Consider the following 18,480-nt stretch of genomic DNA (forward strand, 5'->3'; position numbering starts at 1 on the left):
ATCATTATGACATTCATCAAGACATCTCACTCCTCAAAAATCAAAATACCCTAATGAATAAGGATGAATATGAATTAAAATGTCATCTGACTAAAGACAACAGTCCCACAAAAGCAGCAATACTCTTTGAATCCTCATTAGAATTAGGACAGACAATAGGTCCCGAAAATCCCTAGTACAGTCTCGACGTTAGTCCCTAAAAATCCTTTTTTGAGTGAGGACACTAATCCCTCCCAAGCAGCACAAAGATATAGATCAACGTAGGACCGACATAGGTCAACGTTTGAATCCCGAATAAATAACGGATACGGTTCTTGAAATATAAAATTATGTCGAAGTATATTTTTTCGCTGGCTTTGCTCAAAAAGTTGTTTTTACTTCTTGCTTTGACGTTTTTAACTAGTTAACCGTAATTAAAAGCGTTTATTTAGTAATTTTCTTATGAATATGCAATTCAGGAGAAAAGTAGAAAACTTTTTTAAGCAACGAAAAACGTTTTTTTGATGTTGAAAGAAAAATTTTGAAACCTTGACGTACTTTGACATTAATTTATTCTATTAAAAAAATCTCAAAATGGCTTTCTAAACATTACACTATTTCAAAGCATGTATTTGTTTCGACATTATTTAAAATTTCATACTTAAGCTGTTTTAAATGAAATGGGGAAAATAAATATACTTTTCCTTTGGTAATCTTTGGTACTTATCAATTATTGTATCTTCAAAAAAAAAAAAAAAACTGATAGATTGTCACCTTATAGCAGCAATAAGACAACTAATAACAGTAAAATATCCTACTGTTGCTATGGGACGACGTAATATAGCTCTTCCATGATTAAAATGAAAGGAGTAATACAAAAAATCTAATTTTACATTCAGAACTTTTTGCGTAGATTGACGTAGGAAAAAAAAATCTAGCATTACGAATATATTCAGGACCAATATAGATCTATATCGGAAAAAAGCAATTTTTATACACAAATCGAAGCTGGGAAAAAATTTTGATCTATATTCAGTACTAATATAGATCTGTGTCGAGAAAAGCAAACTTTTTTTCATAGATCGACGTAGGAAAAAAATATAGATTTATATTTAGGATTTTTCTAGATCTATGTCCAAAAAATTTTACGTTTTTCGGCAGATAAATGTTGGGGGGGGGGGGGGGATTGAATCTATATTTTTTCGACATAATTTTTTACGTCAATCTGTGTTGTGCCAACTGGATAAATCTCGTGCTAAGTGCTTCCATTTTGAAAAAGTCCAGTACCCCCGAAAACTCCTCCTCCTAACATCACCGATAATCGGATGAAATTTAGTTTTTGGAACTTAATTTTCGAGTAGATTGCGATGACCTATCCTTTATTAAGAAAGCCTTCTAAGACTTCAATTTGAAAAAATTCTGGTGGATGGCCTTGGAATCTCTATTATCTTAACATCACCTAAGATCTTCTGAAACTGCGTTTTTAGAACTAATATTTGAAAAAAAAAATCTGTGGGAGAGCCATGGACCCCCCTCTTTCCACTACACTCGAAGATTATTTGAAGTTCCGCTTTCACTTCCCAAAATTGCCGGGGGAGAGGCCTTGGACCTATGTTTTCCTGACATCACCAGATTGTTTAAAATGGCGTTTTATAGGCTACAATTTTGAAAAATTGTACGTACCCCCCTATTTTTTATTATCAAAGTTATGCTTAAGTTTATACTGCTAATACTTAATGACCCCACAAAGTCAGAAGTTAAATCCACTCTTTTCTCTCTTTTAAAAAGTTAACGGGTCCGTCAAACTCGTCCCCCCATCAGTTTTTTTCCTCATGTTGAAATCTGGGGATCATCAGGGCATGCCAGTATGAAGAACGAAATGTTTATGATAAGCCCACTAGTGATATATGTTTGTGCTCAGAATCCCATGATGCGCTCAAACGGCCCTAGCACTTCACAAATAAGCATTGTGTAGAATATATTACCGCTAATAGCGTTTATAACTTACATCCACCATGAAAATAACAATTTCCGTCTGTTGAGATCAGAAGACACTTATTTAAAAGCAAATCTTTTATTGAAGATATTATAACATACATGAATTTCATATCTACGATCTGTGTTGCTAACCAAATTAACGGAATAACGTTCTAAAAGCAAAAACATCTTGTTTCCTTAACTTATAAGGACAGAACATTTGCATAATTCAGTTCACGGTTTGCAGTGATACTTTTCACTTTAAAAATATATAAGAAAATTTGCAAATGTGCTTTCAAATGTACGTACGAAAAACAATCAAATCAAAAAAATTCTAACACATTGTTAGATAAGGGACAATCATACCAAGTCATCAACACACCAAGATCTTTTGAAGAAATTAATTTGCATAAATTAAAAATGTTTGATGGTCAAAAGTTTGTTCACTAAGAATTTAATCATATTTCATGTGTATATTTCATCAATATCAGGGAAGGCGCAGTAATTTGCAATGTTTTATTTCTTTAGGAATATATTAAAGATAGCCTCTGAATAATGTCTAAATTACATAATAAGATATTACACCCAAATAGAGCTCTGAAAAAAAAAAGTTACTCCATTAAGAAACAAAACGGAAAAAATGATCAAGCTTTATCTGTTTATTCAATGCATTCGAAATACTTCTGGTTCCAAATTTCTACTTTTTATCGATATTTAACAGCTAGAGTTTTTAGAGAGGGGAAGGGGGTGTAACATAAATTATTCTACTAGAACATTAGCTGTTCATGCAAGACGTATTCTTGAGCATGAGACATCCGGGAAGCTGCCTGCACAGCCAATCTGCTAAAAATATAATCAACAAAATTTTACAAAGAAGTTAAAAGAGGTGTTCAGATTTTAAAATGTTTCATAAACAAACAAAAATCATTTTTTCACAAAATAAGGTATTGCCAGCACTAAAATTTGTAGTTTAGAACTTAATGCCTAATTATTAAAATCTAAAATAAAACACCTACCCTCATTATTTCATTTATTTCGAATATATAGCTTGTTTGATTTATGCCGACATTCCCCCACTAGACTCTAATTCTTATTGTGTTTCCTTTTATTCCTCCCCCCTTTTTTTGAGTAAGGAAATTTTTTAAACGTGGACAAGCTAAAATTTTGTGGACCAGTCAAAGTTTTCTGTGAACCTGTGCCGGTGCGCCGGATCACTGGTTGAGAATCGCTCCAATAGATGACAAAACTGCAAAAACTAAAAAGTGAGAAATTTGCAGCTACTTCATTTTACCTAACCATGGCATAATAGTATCACTTTAAGTAAAACAATCTGCAAACTCGATTTATAAAATACAGTAGACCCTCGTTTTATGAGGGTTTATTTTACGCGGTTTCGATTATACGCGGTTTAAGATTTGACACCTTTATTTTATTTTACGTGGATGTGGCTATGCAAACAGCTAAATTGTTCCCCTTTTTCAAAATCCAAATTCCTAAAGATTTCAAATTAGACACAATAAACTGAATTTTGGAGTGCTAATGATCGAGCATCAGCCACTGGAGACATTTTATGTGATTGGTTCCAGAGCTCTTTCCAGAAGTAAAGTTATTAAACTCACCGGAAGAGGAGCCTTTATGCCCTGGTTTCCTAGGAGCAAAATCGCCGATCTTCAGCATCGCTCCTCGCCGTGACGCTTAACAAAGAAGGCCAAAACCAACGAGGATACCGACGTTGGTGAAGTACATACAAAACGTTCACTTAGCAAAATTTGAGCCATTCTTAGACAATAGAAGTGATCTTTCTGATTTGTTAGTGAAAGAAGATTCTATCATGGAAATGACGCAAGTGATCATGGATGCGTTAGTGCTCTGCAAAGAATTACAGAGAAAAATTCTTAATGTCTGCCAAAAGACTATCATAGGAAGCTCATCTTTACAGACAGAACACGAAATTTAATTTATGTTTTCTTTATGCATGTTGTGCATAAAAATTAATATAAGTACACATTGAAATTATTATACAATTAGTCATCACTAGAATGAAGTATTTTGTTATCTACGGAACCAAAGGTCTCAATTTACCCGGTTTCGATTTATGCCGCATTTCCGTGGACTGTAACCCCAGTGTAAAACGAGGGTCTACTGCAGCATATTTAAAACCCCTAATTTGAATTACATTATAACACCCTTATTGGTAAAACATATTTATGCAAGTATACATTTAACTCAGGACTGATACTGAGATCACCCATAATCAAATGAGGGGGCATGTGCTAAAGGTAAGGTTTGAAGAAAAGCATTAACAATGAGATGCATGCAAGAATGTATTTTAGTATGAAGTACAAAAATTGAATTTAAAAAAAAAATCAATTATCAGTTTTTGTAAAGAAAAATAAAGCATGTTCATAAAATTATAAAGAATCAGAAAATATTTAACAATATTAAACTTTTTATTTAATTAAAAAGTTAGTGATTGTAAAGAATTGTTAAATGCATGCATGTATGAACAGTGAATGCAAACAATCGCGTTAAAACAGCATTCCCTTAAATATTCTGAAGGAGGGATGGGGATCAATAGGCACACAATGTAACTAACCATCTCATAATCCTCTATATTTTTAGATGCATAATCTTTACTAATAATAAAGTTCAAATTTTGTCTGGATATCTGGATCGCTTGTCCGGATGTCTCTCTGTGATGCGCATTATGTCTAAACCGTTCAGTCAATTTTTATGAAATTTGGCAAAGAATTAGCTTGTAGCATGGGGGTGTGCACCTATAAGCGATTTTTCGAAAATTCGATTTTGTTCTTTTTGAATTCTAATTTTAAGAACATTTTACTGAGCAAATTATCATAACGCAGAACCATAACATGGGCGAGCAAATTAACAGAACAAATTGGCGAGAAATTTATCATCCATTATTTGTAAATATACAGACAAACCAAATGACCTTTTAATTTTTCTACTACGCACAAAGCCGTGCAGGTACTGTTAGTTTAAAATATAGCTGCTGAATTGTTCTTTATTTTTTTAAATTCTCAACACTCATTCAGTGATTCAGCATAGTTAATTGCAATATAAAACTAACTTTACAAAATATATATGCATTTTGAAATGATTTTCATAAAAGGACAAAACTACATATTACAATTAATATTTTATTAATTTCTATAAATAATTAAAATTTAAGCATTTAAAAAGTGAAAAATATAAGAATTCTTAAAAATCTCAGTCTACAAGATAAAATTATACAGCAATCACTCATTTTCATATGGACAGTCTTTATTGCTGTTTACAGTTAGGCACATCCGTATCACCTGTCATCAGCCTTATACCATCTGGCTTTGACTTGGTAACTAAAAACATAAAAAAAAAGCAAAGATTCGTTAGACAATTTTAATCATCTTTGATACAAACACTAAGATTTTTTTTTTACATAAACAAATTTTTAGAGGAAAAATTTATTTATTGAAGCGAGATGGCAAATCAGACAAAATCTAAATGATAAAAAAAGGCATTTAAATAATACTGGGTTGTCACGGAAGTTCAAGAATGAAATTCCCTGACATTTTCAGGTGGTTTTGAGAAAAATTCCAGGTTATCGATGTCCACCTTCTTTTATACATACATTTCAAATTTTGATAAAACTGAACTCATTTTCAAACTTTACAGACATTGGTTACCAAATTTTAATTTACTCAAGCTGAAATAATCAAAAATATGTACTAACAAAAGTGAAACTAATCCCTATAATAAAGAATTATGAAATAACGTAAATGTAGCATATCTTCTTTTCAATCTCCAGGAGTCACTGCCTTACATCAAGTGGAAAGACCAGCCAAATAAGCAATTGTGACATCAGTATCACAAAAAAATAAAAATGTTAATTGCTAACAATAGTCTGAACTAAAAACTTATGAAACCAAAACCTTTTTAATTACTGCCTTCCCCCCCCCCCCCCCAGTCCAGTACATTCACTGCGTGTTTAGACTTCGGCCCATGAAAATATCATGCATCTTTTAGCTCGACATATTTCCCCTATTTGTTGCTCATAAAGCGGGGATTGCCTCCCCCCCCCCCAAATATTTCTGAACGTCTTTGCGCTGCTTTTTTCTTTTTAATCCTCTCTTATTTATTTTTTTATGCTTTTTGTTTTCCAATTTATGTATTTTTAATTATTATTTTAAAAGAAAAGTTCTGCGCTCTGCCAATGAAATACACACACAAAATAAATAAAGTAAAATAAAATAAACAATTTAAATGAATTAAATCAATAAAGGAGTTTGAATCAATAAACATATTTAAATAAATAAATTTAAAAATCCCCCCAAAAACTTTGATGGCGCAGCTTGTGCCATAATCCCCCTTTGGGCACCCCTGTCATAAAGTAAAATTTTGAGCAATGATCACAAAACTCTCTGATGTGCATTTTTTTTTTTTAATCGGATTACTTTTATTTTGAAAGAAGCGCATTGAAGCAGTCATTAAAGGTCACTACCAAATACTAAAAGATTAGGGATACTCCTGTAAAAAGGGAAACTTCCTAAATTTAAAATTGTCTAATGAGCTTAAATTTACAGAACAAAACTGTTTCGAAGAAAACGATTTCATTAATTAAATTTAAAGAAATAATATAAAACATGAAAAGATTATTACAACTCATTAAGAACTTCTGAAGCACTCGCAGACAAAACAATGTGCCGCATAATCAAAACAGTAATAACAACTTCAGAACTGCCGACATAAAAAAGCAGTGCGTTTAGACAGAGCCCGGTAACTACGAAGACACAATATACCTTCTGTGCATGTCCACCGACTGCTATGGCAATCCAATACAAGGGAGTTGGATAATAAGAACTTCACGGGGAAGAAGAAAGTTGGAACTACAAAATGACCAATGGCAGCGGGGAAAAATAATGTGGAAAGAAATTATTCCCGACAGCGCAGCGCTAAGAACGATTGGAAAATAAAACAAAATCCCCTGACATTTCCAGAAATGTATTATTTTCCATTTTCCCTGACATTTCTCTGACCATTTTCGGTTATATTCATTTTCCCTGACAATTCCAGGTTTTCCCTGTGCATGGCAACCTTGTAATAGATTAATAAAATATTTATCAAAAAGAAAGCATAACATCAAAAAAGAAATAATAAGAAAAAGATAATTTATTCGAATGATGAGACTTTCCTGCAAATTGAGAGCAAAATTTCTGACAATTTTTCAGCAACAATATTATACATTGTACTATTGATTTGAATCCTACAGAATCTGTTAAATTTTTAAGAGAGACAACATAAAAGTAATATGTTTGGTCGTCACAGTCGGATATTGCAACTGTAGAGAATGATTTCATTTTTATAGTCCCTCAGAATCATCGGATAATGTTCCTTTTTCTGTGGAAACAGATATAATTCGTTTAATCAAAACTGCATACCAAATGATAAAACAGCAATAATCTCTATATTTTTTCCCATATAACACTCTAAATTTATTTTTATTTCTCTAAAATACTTTTTCAACGTCAAGATGCGTGATTTAACATTAATTTATGCAAAATTACGTACTTTAAATTAAGATTATTTAAGTTTCATGTGATGATAAAATTTGCATATAATCTAAAAGGAAAAACTCAAGTGATTTTCCAGTTCTATTAATATGTGCCAATCACTGGATCACAAGGTGTCACACACTGGAATATCAGGTGCCAATTACTGGTGATTTTGGTAACTTTTCATACATATTATAAAATTATTCATACATATTATAAAATTATCTATTCAAATATTTTTGCTTTTAGTGAACTAAATAGATGCACAAATGTGCTTTCTTCTTTGAAACAAAAAACATTTGCAAGTGATTTTTTTTTTTAAAGTAATGAAAACAGAGGAAAGTTTAAGAACAAACTTCTTGCCAACTACCAGCGTTGTTACCCTATAACGTAATTTTTTAGAGATTTTTTATTTTTTGAAATAACGAGTAATCAATAAAGCCCTTATTTTGTTCTTTTTTCCATAATAAAAAATGCCATGCAAGAAGCCAGTCAGCTATAATAATGGCAGATTCATCCATCAAGAGTCAATTCACCCATATATTTTCGCATAAAGTGCATTTTCCGAAATTTTAAAATGTATGTTTGGGACTCTTATTTCAAAATGTGTTTTCTAAAAAATTGCTCTCAAAGAAAATCACTATTGCAAATTTTATGTTGAGTTTTTCATTTCTAATTTTTAAGAGTTAATTTTTTCAAAATTAATGGAATAAATGTTAAGGTAATTTTTTTTTACCACTACCAAATAATTCAACTGAGGCCCCCTTTGCAAGGCTTATGGTTTTCCTAATTTCATATTTTCCCCTCTGCCTCTAGATTTGTTATGTAACTCCCTAAGGAGCAATAAGGCCCCTCTGAGAAACCTTGTTCTAGACACTACATTAAATTACACAAATCAGTAATGTACAATAATAATAAAGAATTATCATCATTTAAGGTTTAAAAAAAAAACACTAATTGGATGTTTTTAAGTACTGAATGCAGAACAAAAAAATTTACCTGAGTCAGGTACTCTTTCTGTGGGAAATTTGTTTTCCAATTCATGCATTGTTGTTCTTTTCACTGGAAAAGTTAATGATTCAACATGATGCAAGAGAAACACAAATATAAACAACACAACAGGACAAATGTGCAGTTCAGTTTTTGCTTTGAAATAATGATTTAAAATTGTCTTTGAGAATATTCACCAAATGATGTCCCGACCTTGCAGTTTATGACGAGATATCTCGTCCATTTAACATGTAGTTCTGGGACTGTCCAACTGCAAGGGGGTTAATATTAGTATGAGAGAGCTTTTTTGAACAGTTTTAATTCAGAAAAGAGAAATTAAATTACAGTCAAGTCTAAACCACTAGGCAATAGTTTAACTACTAGTGGGCTCCACCCCTGCTCGCTCCCGCTCACCAACTCCCGAAGATTGCTCCGCAATCTGATTAGGTTTGCGACGATTTGAAATATCTGTTAAGAAGAATCAGTTACAATGTGCATTACAATTAGAAAAAAATACATCATATTCCCATTCCCGTAGAAAAATATTAAAATCCCACTCCAACCGAAGACAAAAAGAACTTTAAAAAATAGGTATAACAAAATTGTTTTTAAAGAAACGCTTCAAAAAGCACCCTCCACAGTCTGAACTAACTTGTATTAAATTTCACAACTTAAGGGCCTCCGGAACATAGCAAAACGGGCGTTTTGTATGTTTAAAAAATTGCTTTCAAGTTTGCAGTCTCTAGTAATATATTTCACTTTTTATTTCCGGGCTTGAATTGAGTTCAGCCTAGGAATTTATGCTAAAATAGAAACCCTTATATTTGCTGTTTTAATTAATTGAGAAAACTGGAACAAGCTTTATTTGATGCAGAAACAGAGTCACTTTCAAACGACATCGAATGTTAACGGGTGTGGAAAATCTTTCATCCCTTTTATGGACAATTTAAGAGAAACTTGAGCTTAAAAAATTAATTACAAAAAAGCTGAATCAAAATTTAAAAAACAAACCCCCAAGTGCAAACCACCAGGGCTTGAAGTAATTTTGTACAAAATTTCAAGGCTGTAGGTGCTATGGTGTCTCCTGGATGCAGGCCAGCCACAGACCTAATTTCTTTGACCCTTTTTTTTAAATATATAGAGATAAATTGGTAATCAACTTGTATTAATAGCATACAATGAAGTTTTTATTTATTATATTCCATGAATTAAACATCGAAAATCGCCTTACAAATAACCAAACTTTACACTTTCTCTGGTTTTAATTTTTCTCAAACATGCACGCGCATTCATTTGCTATACATTCTATAAAAGGTTTCAACCCTCCAGATCTAACATCAAAACGAATAACCTTAGAACTTGCATGGAAGAACTTCTCACGTCACTATTTCCCTCAAAAAAAAAAAAAAAAAAAGTTAGTAAATGAAATATCTTCAAACAATAACATTTTTGTTTGCTCTTAACACTAAACATTATACAAAATAATATTATTCAAGAGATGTGAATATTTTGCTCACGCTGTGAGTTCTGGAGGATTTTGTACTACTAGCTGTCCCTCGTGAAGCGATTTCTGAATTACTGTTTCACAGTTGTCATTCCAAAATCAGATTTTTAAACATAATTTTTTTGAAATAGGTCACAATGAAAACTGTTTGTTTATTTTAGGCCAATGGTAGTGAAAATAGATATAATGATGCCTTACCTTTGTAGCTTTGAGAAGTATTAACCCTAGAATTATGGAAGGGGTCATTTTGACCCCAAACAAACTTTTTTTGCTAACTGCTCCTCTATATTTTCATGAATAGCTTAGTTCATCATGTTTTTTAAAACCCAAACTAAAGAGTTATATTGTCCGTTTTTCACAAGAAGGCACTAGACTCCTCCCTCGTCATGTGGTATCCAATGATTCTATTTCGCTGTTTTCGACAGAAGGCTCACTCGAATCACAGCATTTTGTTGTAAAAATGGCAGTTTTTAAAATATAAGAATAACTAAAATGCCAACAAACAAGTGAAGCAAGTGATGTAAAGGATACTAAGACTTTTTGCACATTAAAATGCACGCCCAAGTTAAGGCTGTCTGGTTGTCTCCTTTAGAAGTGGGTGGATTGGATACCGATCAACCCCACGTAAAATGGAACTCTACATTTGAGGAGGCGTGGCAAAGTGCCTCCTTGTGAAAAACGGACAATACGAAAGTAGGGAATTAATGCATTAAATCGATTATGTTCACCGTATTTGTTAATTTTATCATGGTTATTAACAAACACAAAATGGATATGGCATAATTAAAAGAATTAAAAAGAATGTGGGATAATGAAAGGAATAAGTAAAGTGTTAAGAGGGCTTATTTCGTCATACGTGTTTAGTTGTAGGTAGACCCCTTGGAGGAAAAAGGAAATGTAAATACATTTACTGATGCTGAAATAGGAGCAGAAACTCAAAAATGCCTTTTAGGACATATCATTACAAGATCTCGAAACATTCATCATAATTTTGTATATAAAAGGGAGCATTAGCCGCTAGTTTCTGAAATGCAACTGAAACATCGCTGGTTATTTTAAGGATGTTTTAAAAACTTTATTATATTATATGCCCCAGTGGCACAAAGTTTTGTAGCTGTCTGAGACAAGTTTTTAGAACTTCATAATCTGTCTGCAAAATTTTGAGCATGGTTTCAATAAAAAAAAATAAATAAAAGAGTTTTTTTAAAATAAAGGCTCCAGAAGAATAAAAACGGCTTATAGAAATAATTTTTTAAAAATTATTTTAGAATTGCATTTTAGAAGCCAATGATAAACATCTCATTAATATCTATCGACACAGTTGCAGCAAAACTAAAATTAAACCATAAACAAAAAACAGAATTTCGTTTTAAAATCTTGAAATTATGGTTTTAATAGACTTTTCATTTATTTGCCTCCATGTAAAGCGAAGTTAGCAGAAAAAAAAGAGTAAAAATTCAATTCTCATATTGGATGTAAAGAGATTGCATTTTTCAAAATGAAAGCATTAAAAGTATAAAAACAGTAAATAAAAAAGTTTATTAAAGTAAAATAATTTTGGAATTACCTTTTAACAGGTCTGCATGATTAATATTATTAATATCACCAACATATTCAGCAAAAATTCAGATTTGGGGAAAAAAAAGGATGAGTAAAGGTTTAACCAGGGTTGCGACAGGAACTGTGAAAAAAAGTTCCCTGACTTTTCCCTGATTAAGTTCACTGAATTTCCCTGATTTACGTTACCAATGATAATGGTTTCCTTTCTTCGCATTACCTGAAAACCATTGCATATTAAATAAAATGCAGTGTTTAAAAAGTTTTAAGCTGTTAACTAAAAATATATTTTGAAGAAAAAAACTCCTTTTTTTTAGTAAAATAGTATATTAAATTATCTACAGAGAAATATTATAGGAAACCTAAAACAAATACTTTACTTCCAGTAACCAGTTAACATAAGAATTCTAATAAATTATTAAAACCACTCTTAAAGACATATCTAATCATGATAAAAACTCAAAAGTTTTTTGGTTTTTTTTTCAATAAGTTACCACTCTATAGCCAGGGCTATGGCAGAAATACATGAAATACTCGGCTGGAATGACTGAGCTGGCGGTGTATTTTATGTACTAAAAAGTTTATTTGGAAATAATTTTGAACTGACTAGTTTTCAAGCAATATAATTGTTGCTGCCAGAACAACAAGTAATAGTGAACGTATTGAAATAATGCAGTTTTACTTATGTAAATAGAAATATTTATGTAAAACAAATTAAAATCTTTTAACAACCAGTCATATTGAACTATTCGCTAATCAAGAACTTAGGTTTTAATGAAGGAATACAGCATTTTAACTATTAAAAAATAGTAAAAATATTTACTTGAGTACACAACTCAATTTCAAATGATTTCATTATTAGTCGAAAAAAATCTTTTGTAACAAATAACATTGAAATTCAAAAAACAAGTATTAATTTCAAAAATATAGTACATTAAAGAATTTTTAAGTCCGAGCCCCCCCCCCCCCCCCCTTCGTATAATGAGGCGACAGCGAATAACACAGTGGCGAAAAAGTTGATTTTCATTTAACATTCAATTTTAGCAATTAAATCGAAAACGCTAAGTAATAGCTTTTAAGCTTTTAGCACTAACAACTTAGAAAAACAAAGACTTTTTTCATTAAATCATGATTATAGTAGGCTAATAACTTCAAGACACTGAGTAAAAGCAAAGGAGTCAAGTCATTAACAACGACTTCCTCTTTGCCTTTAGGGTTTTTTATTTAACGCAACATGGAGGTGTGGCAAAAAAAAAAAAAAAAAAAAAATCAAGCAACTTAAAATAAACAACTTTTAGGAAGTTCATCCTGTGATTAATAACTTAAGATTCAATACTTTGACCTTAAGGAAAAAAAGTGCACAGATATGCATCAGTGTATAATCGCACATCACTAATTTTACTTCTTTTTAACAAACTAGGGGGATCTGCTCCCTACTCGCTAATGCTCACCAACCCCCGAAAATTGCTGCGCAATCTTATTTGACTCGTAAAGATTTAAATTGTCAATTAAAAAGAAACAGATTAAAAACGCATTACAAGCTTCTTTTGAATCAAACAGCACCCTTTCCACGGGTTTCAAAATAACTTGTACCAACTTGAGAGCCCCAAGGGCTAAGGGGCTCCCGAGCATTGCATACTGCAGTTTTTGTACGTTTGAAAAGTCGCTTTCATATTCATGGTCTCTAGTAATACATTTTGCTCTTTAGCTCGGGGCTTGAATTGAGTTGAGCCTAAGATTTTCCCTTAAAATTGAAGCCCTTAAAGTTTGTGAATAAGAAAGAAGAAAAATGCAAATTGAAAAGATGTGACTATGGCAACGCCAAATAAAACATCAGTAGTTTTAATGGAGATCAGATTATTCTAACTTGATTTTTAATGGCTTGTAACATTTTTTCCTTTGGAGATAGAAGCTCAATTTTTCGACCATAGGTCGAGTTAGATCTGGAGTAAAAAATGTCGCTTTTTACAATGGTGTCAAAAAAAGAAAAAAAAAAAAAAAAAAAACTGTGGGACAATTCCTTTGCTTTTTACTGATAGATTCAATGAAGAAAGTAGTGCCTAAACTTCAGCTAAGCCTAAAAGAGTTTGAGTTAAAAACACAAATAACTCCCGCCGTATTTAAGTCGGAGCATTGAAACACATTGCATAGAACACGTAAAATTCTACCCTTTCCAACAATATATAATATTAATACGTGCAAGTAATTTTTCACCCCGATAATAGGCAATTTACGCAAAATCTGAGCTTAAAAAATTAATTTAAAAAAATTAATTCGAATTTTAAATAACAAAACCTCAGGTGCACACCCCTGGGGCTTGAAGTAATTTTGTACAAAATTTCAAGGCTGTAAGTGCTATGGGGTCTCCTGGACGCAGGCCCGCCACAGACTTCCTTCCAGAATTTCCTTGAAACCTTACTTTTATTTACTATAAAGAGATAATTCACAGAAAATGCACAGGGAAAAAAGGTATTTAATGTTGCAAAGCAATAAAAAAAATTTTCTTCATTTGATCAATTTTTCCTGAATTTTTATTATTATTATTATTTTTTTGAAATTCCCTGATATTTCCCTGATCAATTAAGTTCCCTAACTTTTCCCTGGTCTCCCTGATCTGTCATCACCCTGGTTTAACAGCAGACACTAAAAGGCAATAATTTTAAAGCTGGTAACCCTTTTTGAAGCGATCACATTTCAATTCGCTGATAAATGCTTTTTTTTTCTTTGTTTAAGTCATTAGCGGAAAAAAAAAGTCCTTGCACTGCATTTTCAAAGAACTTTATAACAACACCACTGCTAACGATATGATAAAACAACAAGGAAAAGTATTCACTATGTTAGTTATTTATCGCTTGAATCATAGAAGTGTGCTGACTTTTTTTTTTATCCACAGAAGTATGTGTTATTTAGATTTCAGATTTGCTTTTTCAGTAAACAATTTGAAAAAGATCCTTTTGGAAGGGTGAACAAACACGTGTGCAATCATTCTCTCCTCTCCTCGTATCAGCAGTCATGCAAATAACTGTCCGATAGTTGCGGACAGCTTTTTTTTCTGCAACTTTTTTTTTAAATTGTGAACAGCTTTTATTTTTTCTATAGCGGACAGAGCTGTCCGCGATAGGGTTTCCTTGTCCGTGATGCCGTGTCACGGGGTTTCTGCCACTGGGATTACATGCATCCTTTAAAAAACTAATTATTATAAATACAATCGAACTCACTTTTAAGGAGTGCAAAGGGACCACAATATTTTCTTGTTATAACCAAGTACTCATAAAAAGCGAGTTCGTGAAAAAAATCATAAAAATTAATCGTTTCATTCGTTTTTTAATCTTTCTTTTAATCTGTATACAGTTCGAAAGAAGTTGGTTAATTTGCTTTGAACTGTCTAAATGTCTCTTTCTTGTGTCATTGTTTTTGAGGAAAATACACAAGTTACACACATAAATTTTAAATACTTCATTACACTCTACAAATTAAAAAAAGTGCTGTCATCCCTTGTTCTCTGGGTTTATGATTTATAGCTAAACTTTGATTGACTTTGTAATGCTGAAAGATTTTTACCAAAAAAAGATTAGATGTGCTGAAGTCAGTAGAAATTTTAAGAATCACAAAAACATTGCTCGCTTTAAGCAGGGTTTGCTTGTTAAAAGAGAGTTTTGCTTCCATAGACTTAACATTTTACCAGTCAAGTATTTCTAGTTTCCTTGCTAAATCCAGGTTCTCATTAAATCAGCGCTCGTTATCAGCGAGTTTGACTGTATTTATTTAAAACTTTTAAACTATTTTTTACAAATATATAACATTATGTAACGAACTATGCACAGGGTTCATACTCTATTTGGATGAAAAAATTCCATGACTTTCCCAAGACTTTTTCATGACTTCAATGAAAATTTCCATGACCTCGTTACACGAAGAGAACAGCACTATTTAATCTCAAACTTGGTAATATTTGGAAATGAGCATAAGCAAAATGTCTATATGAATGCCACAGCCTCATTGAAGCACTTACTCGTAATGGAAAAAATATAAGTGCACACTTAAAAAACTATTCTTATTTGTCTTCAACATATAAATTTTCGTAAAGTAAAAATGCAGTGAAACAAATATGATGATGCTTAATTTTTAAAAAAAAAACAGGCAGAATGATATTGAATGGGACAAAAGTTGAATGAGTCATCACTAAGTTTCAATAAATTTGCAGTATTTTGGTTCTTTAAAGTAAAGCCACATAGTTTAGTTCTTTATGTTTCTAAACGAGATCTTTTTTGAAAAAAGCATTCAGTAATGAATCAATCTTCTGCTTCAAAAGTATATTTGTTTTGTTTACAAATTTGCATATTTTCAAATGCATATAAATTAATAGGTTCAGAAATTCCAGAACACTTGTAATTCCCGACATTGAACGTAGTAGTGGGTCGCATGGATTAGTTTTGCGTTCCGTATGTTGGGCACTACTGTTTTAGAGCATTAGAATTCCTTTTTTTCTGTATTCTATCGCCTGACTTATAGATCTTTATTTTCTAAAACATTCAACAAATTAAGATCAACTCTGATAAATTTAATAATAAAGTCCTTACGAGTGATGGAATCGAACTTGCATGCAATTGAATTGCTTTTTTTTGAGTGGGCGTGGCGAAACTAAGAACGTGAAATTTTGCTACTACAGAATATGAAACATAAGAAGTGTTGAAAATAACAAAAAATTCAAAATAAGTGATGTCCAGGCAGTAAAATCACATCACAAAAAATGGAAAGCGGCTGCGACAGAAGTGGATGCAATGAGATTTAATAATTCAGATTTGATTTTTGAAACGTTCAGTTTTCCACTTTTAATAGCTTTTATGTGCTATACTGTTAAATCACTCAAGATTTCTAATGCTCCTTTAGCTACTGTTCCTTTCTCTTTGTCCAGGACATTTTTCCATGACTTGAAAAAAAATTCCATGCCTTTCAATGAAAATTTCAATTTTCCATGACTTTTCCAGGTTTGAAATTCTGTTAATTTTTTTCCATGACTTTCCAGGATTTCCATGACCCGTACGAACCCTGTATGCAGATTTCTTTTTAGAGGGTCAAAATGATCCCTGCCGTAATTTTAGGAACAAGATGATGCCCTAATTCTAGTGATAAGGAAGCACCAAAAAAAAAAAAAAACCTTTTATGAAATATTATCCTTAATATTGCAATTTACCATGTTAAAACAATTTTTTTACCATGCTAAAAACTACCTTCAGATCAGGACCGGTGCAAGAAGTTCAGCTACCCCAGGCAATGTTTACAAGTTCCACCCTCTCCAAAAAATGAATAAATAAATAAAATAAAATTTTAAGGCGAAATTGACTTGATTTTTTTCTTTTCGCAATTAAAAAAAATTAAGAAAAAAAAAAGATCGATAAAACCTATAACTCTTTTCAAACCTGTGAAGTTATCAGAATTGTCTCAATGTGATTGCAGTTTGTTTAGCATAGAATTTGAGATTAAGATCAAAAAACAAGATCCAAAATTTTCACAAAAGTTTTTCAAAACAAGACTTTAAGCCATCTTAGGTGGGGTGGTTTAGGAGTTCTATACAGAATATTTTTTCAAAATTTAAGTTTCAAAAATATAGTTTTAGGCTATGTTTAGAGACTTTAGGTGAAAAGAGAGGGAGGGACTTAGGCACTTCCTTCAGAAATTGTTTTCGAATTGAAATTTTAAAAACACTATTTTAGGCAATGTGTGGGAGTAACTTTAGGAAGAGGTTGCAGGTACTGGAACCCACCTAAAGACATTTTTTAATAATTAAGAAGCATAATAATATTCTAGGCTATCTTTGTTGAAGTTTGGAGAAGGGGTTCGCTGGTTGACCCTGGAATTTTTTTATGTTGAAGATTTAAAACATAATGTTAGATTAAATATATGTTGAAACTTTAGGTGAGGAGCCGGGCTCCCTGCATATTTTTTGCCACTGAGGCAAATGCAATTTTAAGATATTTTTGGTGAAGTTAAGGGAAAGAGTGGGAGATTCGTGAGTTTCCTCCTAAAAACATTTTAAACACCTTTACAGAATAAATGTACGTGAAAGTCTAAAATGCAATCTGGAAAAGGACATGGACTCAGCCCATCTTTCTATCTGCTCTGCAATTGTCTCCTCGACTCTGCACGGCTGTTACTGCAAGGCCAGGACCCTAATTTGCAAAACATGTTAGTTTGTGATTTTTTTTTTTTAAATTCTCATTTCTAAGTTTATGTTCTTACTTTATCTTAATTGTAGCCTGACATGGTGGGGGGGGGGGGGGGGGGTGCATTTAAAATCTACCTTTGGTATCAAAAAATAGAGTTGGAAAAGGAGGTTCTGTAACAGAAATTATTTAAAATTAAGTTCAAAACATTTAAGTCAGGGGAAAAAAAACTTCAGAAAATGTTAGAAATTGAAATTCTAATAATGTAAATTTCGCTAACTTTGAGGTGACATTAAAGAGGGGCTTGCAGAGGCCTTGGTTGTCTCTGAAAATTTTCCAAAATTAACGGCTTAAAACCTTCATTTCAGAATTTCTTTTATTCCCTCAAGAGGGATCATGATTTTCTATTGGACTAGTATTTAAGAGCTACAGTTTAATCTTCCACGTGGTGGGAAGGCCGGGTTTTTTTCCTGCTAAGCTCCTCACTTCATCTTACAAAAAAGGGTGAAATAATGTTTTCAGATTTTGACACTATGGAATCTGCCGCTCCTAAAATCTGCCTGACAAGGCAGTTGCACGGGTTCCCTGCCCTGGGAGCCAGGCTTGCTTTAGATTGCTGCCTAACTGTGTTTACTCAGAAAATAATTGCATGGGCAATGTTGCAACTAATAATAGTAAAAAGGTAGCCTAAAAGTCAGTTGGACACTGGCTAATAACTAAAATTTAGAATTTTCATAGCTACAATATACCACATTTC

General features: G+C 32.1%; 1 protein-coding gene across 1 annotated transcript in view; it reads right to left on the reverse strand.

Moving 5' to 3' along the window:
* Nucleotides 1-5,188: 5,188 nt before the first annotated feature.
* LOC129230219 (uncharacterized) overlaps nt 5,189-18,480 on the reverse strand; it is a 140,716-nt gene continuing 127,424 nt past the window's right edge. The window contains 2 exon segments of the mRNA XM_054864621.1: nt 5,189-5,315; nt 8,508-8,570. Coding sequence (XP_054720596.1) covers nt 5,242-5,315; nt 8,508-8,570 — 137 coding nt within the window. The 3' untranslated portion in view covers nt 5,189-5,241.

The sequence above is a fragment of the Uloborus diversus genome, chromosome 9 (assembly GCF_026930045.1).
Source record: "Uloborus diversus isolate 005 chromosome 9, Udiv.v.3.1, whole genome shotgun sequence".
Taxonomy (NCBI): Eukaryota; Metazoa; Arthropoda; class Arachnida; order Araneae; family Uloboridae; genus Uloborus; species Uloborus diversus.